Source organism: Penaeus chinensis, chromosome 34 (assembly GCF_019202785.1).
Source record: "Penaeus chinensis breed Huanghai No. 1 chromosome 34, ASM1920278v2, whole genome shotgun sequence".
Taxonomy (NCBI): Eukaryota; Metazoa; Arthropoda; class Malacostraca; order Decapoda; family Penaeidae; genus Penaeus; species Penaeus chinensis.
In genome coordinates this window covers 16,723,034-16,728,033 of record NC_061852.1, presented here as the reverse complement: position 1 = coordinate 16,728,033, position 5,000 = coordinate 16,723,034, and the positions used below count along the sequence as shown (strand labels likewise).

The 5,000-nt window shown below is 39.4% G+C and overlaps 1 protein-coding gene across 1 annotated transcript in view; it reads left to right on the top strand.

Moving 5' to 3' along the window:
* Nucleotides 1–5,000, top strand: part of LOC125043582 (condensin complex subunit 2-like) — a gene marked incomplete in the record, with an annotated part of 16,804 nt that overhangs the window by 9,734 nt on the left and 2,070 nt on the right. The window contains 5 exon segments of the mRNA XM_047639793.1: nt 2,857–3,057; nt 3,375–3,590; nt 3,912–4,125; nt 4,289–4,409; nt 4,541–4,700. Of these exon segments, the coding sequence (XP_047495749.1) occupies nt 2,857–3,057; nt 3,375–3,590; nt 3,912–4,125; nt 4,289–4,409; nt 4,541–4,700 (912 nt within the window).

The following is a 5,000-nucleotide window of genomic DNA, read 5'->3' as shown; positions in this document are numbered from 1 at the left end:
TTGAGAATATTGCTTTTACAAGCAGCAAAGCACTTTTGTGTGTATATTATGGATAGGGTAAATTTGTTAAGAATAATAAGAGGAAAAGTGACAAAATTCCCAATTTTACACAATATTGTATGCACATGAAAAAAAGAAATGCCAGCATGCTTTTTTGTACATGACATTTTAAAGTACTTTGCATAGGTCAATACGCATACCAAATTACTATTCACAGCCAGAAAGCAAATATCATTGCTTAAGTATTAACCCCTTGAATCTGGATACTTCACTGCCAAATGTGGCCCAAACTATGGGTATTAGGCTTACTTGAGTGCCCACCTCTGATAGGCTGTTTCCACACGAACACTGGTGTGTAATGTTATTTTCTCTTTTTCTGCATTAGCATTTTTAGGTATTTTGCAATTTTCTAATGTCTATATTTGTCATTTATTTTTCTTTACCCAGATAGTAATAGACTGTTTTCCTAGCAGACTCCATATCTCTAGGTAGTCTATATTTAGAATAATAACAATAATTAACATTTTGTTATTTATGTCTCATTTAAAAAAAAAAAATCATAACGTTCCATTTTCTGTAACACAACATGCGGGCAGAAATAGGTTCCTGAGCCAGGAAACAGCGTCCTCCTGGAGCCAACAGTCTTCCAATCATGGCTCATGGATGGTCCATTCCACACTCTTTTACTAATGAAAATAAAGCAAAAGCTCAACCCAGATGCCCACTGAGTCTAATCACCCTCCAAGAACTTTGTGCACTTGTGGCGAGTCACTCCCATTACCTGAAATTCCCATGATAGCATATCCTATCACCTTCCCCTCAGGTAAAAAAGTTTCATGACATGATGATCATGTCATCTGAATCAGAGGGTTAATGGTGCTGTGTAATTTAATGTGCTGCAACACATATGTACATGTATCATTATCATCATTTGGGAGCTAATGCTGTCAGGGGCACATAGGCGCATCCACCCTTCACTTCCATCTACAAGGGTCCCTCATGGTGAGCCACCAGGCAGGGGCCTGGCCCATCTCTAGCTCCTCCCGACAGGTTTGATCAATCTGCCCAAGCCATTACTTTCTCAGTCATCCCACAGGCCTCCTCCATCCAGGGTTGTCTCGGACAGAGACAACCTGGTGGGCAGGGTCATCCTGCGGGAATCGAGCCAAGTGGCCATATAGCCTGAGATGGCGATCGCGGATTGTGCAAGTAACAGGTCCTGTGCCGGTCTCACAGTGCAGCCGTTGGTTGGACACATGGTAGCACCAACTGTACCCCATGATCCGGCACAAGGATCTGTTACAAAAGGCATCAACACAAGATTCCAAAGCACAAGATAGTGTCCAGGTTTCACTACCATATAGTAAAACTGGCAGTACCAGGGCCTTGAAGACACATAGCTTGGTCCTTCTGAACAGGTACCGGCATCTCCAAATACTCTTGTCGAGAGATTTCATGACCCCTGCTGCCAGGCCAGTCCATCTACTGACTTCCTGGTCTGACGGTCCAGAGTTGTGAACTGCACTACCGAGGCATATAAAACTTTCGGTGACTTCGATGTTTTCACCACAAGCATGTACCAACTGCACAGGGTCTTCTAGTAGGCCCCCAAAATCCTGGATCTTGGTCTTGGTCCAGGAGACTTCTAGCCCCAGGGGCTTCACTTCATTGCTAAATGCATCAAGAGCCGCCAGGTTTCCAGAGATTCAGATAGATATCAAGGTCTGTAACCTTGATATTGCCAAGAGTTGCTCCACAGTGACTTTGGACAGTAGCTCTACCCAGTATGCAATCCATGCAAGTGTTGAAAAGTGTTGGTGCAAGAACGCAGCCTTGCATCACACCTGAACTAACAGGGAAGAAGCTTGACAGGCCCCCACCACACTTTACAGCACTTTCAGTGTCTGTATACAGGTTTGCTATTAATCCAACAATCCTTGTTGGAATTCCTCTTAGCCTCAGGATCTTCCAAAGTGATTTGTGATGCACTGTATCAAAGGCCTTCTTGAGGTCGATGTAAGCTGCGAGCAGCCCACGTCTGAACTCACGACGGCGCTCTACAATGACTCAAAGCACCAGGATGCGGTCTATTGTGGACTTACCAGGAGTTAATCCAGATTGCTCCAGCCTTTGGTGCCTCAGCAGGTGGTCTCTGATATGTCTCAGTAGCATGTGCACAAGTACCTTGCCTGGTATGCTGAGTAGTGTAATGCCTTGGTGTATATGCATATGTATACACTTAAGAATATACACATCTTTCTTGTTGCAAAAACTGAAGCAACACAGATACCCAATTACCTTTAAAGTTTCAACACAATGCTCCAAATAGTCTAGTTATAAGACCCCAGATGTTGCATAGTCCCTTTAACCCAATCACTACGGATTTATGTTCTGCCCCCTGTAGTTTTTTGTGAATTTTGTTATTTACAGATGGCTTTATGTGTGCTCAGTCTATGAGTAGGCACTAGTGACTGCTCCTGATTTCCCCATTCCTTGAAATTGCAGGAAAATGTGTTTTTTGTTCTAATACTATTGATATTGATATTGTTATTATTTCTACTGATATTATAATTATTAACTTTTATTAAAGTCTGGGTAAGACACTGAAGTAAACAAAAGAAACTTTGCAAAAATCAAGGAAAAGGGTAAACAGGTGAGATGGGTAGGACTAATAACTGACTCCTTGGTGACTAAACATTTGTAGAGCCATCTATGTATAAATACTATAAATAAACTTAAATTGCAGTGGGCTATTGCATGTATTCTTGCCATCCGTGCCAATTGGGTTAATGCTTCAGAGTGGAATGTTTAATTAAACGGTTCTAATGTACATAACATTTTCAAACTTTTTCTCAGATCTCGGCCAAAGGCTAATTTGTCCAACATTTGCGCCTTTTGAGTTTACGTCGTGGAAAGTTGGTGATGAGGATTCGTTCTGTGATGTTTCAAGACTACAGGATAAAGAGGAAGAAGAAGACCAAGATGCCCATCGTTTTGATGTCAATGCTGTACCAGAACCTCTTGATGATGACCCGTATTTTGATGCAGATGATGAAGGTAGGTTCTTTGCATGGATATTTCTCTTAAGTCTCCAGACCTTGCTATTGTTAGTACTTGAGAGTTACAAGTTGGATTTTAATTAAGGGCAGATGTCAGTATATTTCTGAAAAGCCTAGTGCAGTTCTTCAGTTGCAGGCTTTTTTTCTACTTCTTTTTCTCTTTTTCTTTTAAGTGTTTTTCTCCTTTTCTCCTCCTCTTCCTCTTCCTCCTTCAAAAGTTTACAGTTGCAAAATGTAATGTTGTAAATTCCCTCCTCACACTAAAAAAGTTAAGAAGCAGATATAAAGATGAGACCTTCTTTACTCTCTCCCAAGGAATAGATCACATAACTGGAGCTGATGATGATGACAATGGCACTGTTATGACCATTGGGCAGGAGGGCTGTCAGCGTGCTCCACCTCCCCTCATGGAAGCCGTTCATTTGAAGGAACACCTGGCAACCAATCCATCAGAGTACTCCTACTTTGATAGCCGTGTCATGTCTGCTTGGGCAGGACCTGGCCACTGGAGAATAAAAGCACTATCCAAAGGTTTGCTCTTTGTTCTTAGAAAATATATTGAAGCTATACTTTTAAACTCTATGAGTTTTACAGAAAGATTGTGTGTGTGTGTATATATAGTATTTTTTAATTTTATTTTTGTTTTTTGCCTTTGCCATAATTGCTCTTAAATGATATAAATAGTATATATGTAGTTATTTATTTTACACAATTCAGTAGGTAGGGAATCCTCATCTGTCAGGACTTTTTTTTTCTTGTTTATTGATGATAATGAGTAAAAAAAATAATAATGTATTTTGTTTTGTCTTTTTCCCTTATTTTTTATTATTTAATTTATATCCCTGTATACAGTGAGAAGTATGAAATCTCAGTCAGAAGATGGTAAGAAGAAGAAGAAGGAATTTGTCAGCCTTATCTATGAAGAGCAGGAGGATCCTGAAATCACAAAACTCTTTGCTTTGACTCGCAAAGCTACAAAGTTGACTCAGACAACATTCAAGCTGTGGAGCAGAGACAAGACTACACTGCCAGTGGATCTTCACTATGATGGAAGGAATTTCACAAAGTAAATTTGTTGTTTCATCTTAGTAAAATATTTGTGATACTTTGAGATTTATTAGGTAAACTTATTGGCTGAACACTGACACGAGTATTAGAATACTCAGGTTATTTTCATTTCATGAAGATGCTCACTTATCTTCAAAATCCTGACCTCCCTAAATCAACAGGCTTTTTGGACGTCCTGCAATCATTATAAGGAGACAGCAGAAAGCAGCAGAGGTTGATGACAGTGTGCAGGAGTATGATTATGACAACCAGAATGATAGAGATAACTACTGTGCAGATATGGTATGTAGAAACAGCCCATTTAGTTTTTTCTTTTTCTTTTATTTTTCTTTTCTTTTTATTTTTCTAGATAAACTTTGTGTCTTGCTATTCTTTAATTTATGAAGACTTATTATAGCATTACTTTTTAACAGGATGATGGTGCCAGTGGTTATGGGGATCACACCGCAGGTTATGACTTAACAGACATCTTCAGCCAGACAGTAATGGGCTCACAGCCAGCTGCAGGAGAGGATCTAGACAGCAAGGGAATGCATTTCCTTGATAACCTAGTAGCAGCACCCAATAGGGTTGGTTTTTGTTTTTTGTCTGTATAATTATATTTGCATTTTTATGTGTATATATAAGTAGAAATATATAGCTTCATAATTATTTATAGTTCATGCATACCTTCATATATATATATATATATATATATATATATATATATATATATATATATATATATATATATGTGTGTGTGTGTGTGTGTGTGTGTGTGTGTGTGTGTGTGTGTGTGTGTGTGCGTGTGCATGTGCGTGTGTGCGCAGAGGGGGTCACAGCAAGTTATTTAAGAAACCCCTTACCTTACCCCAAAGTTGTAGAACTGCCATA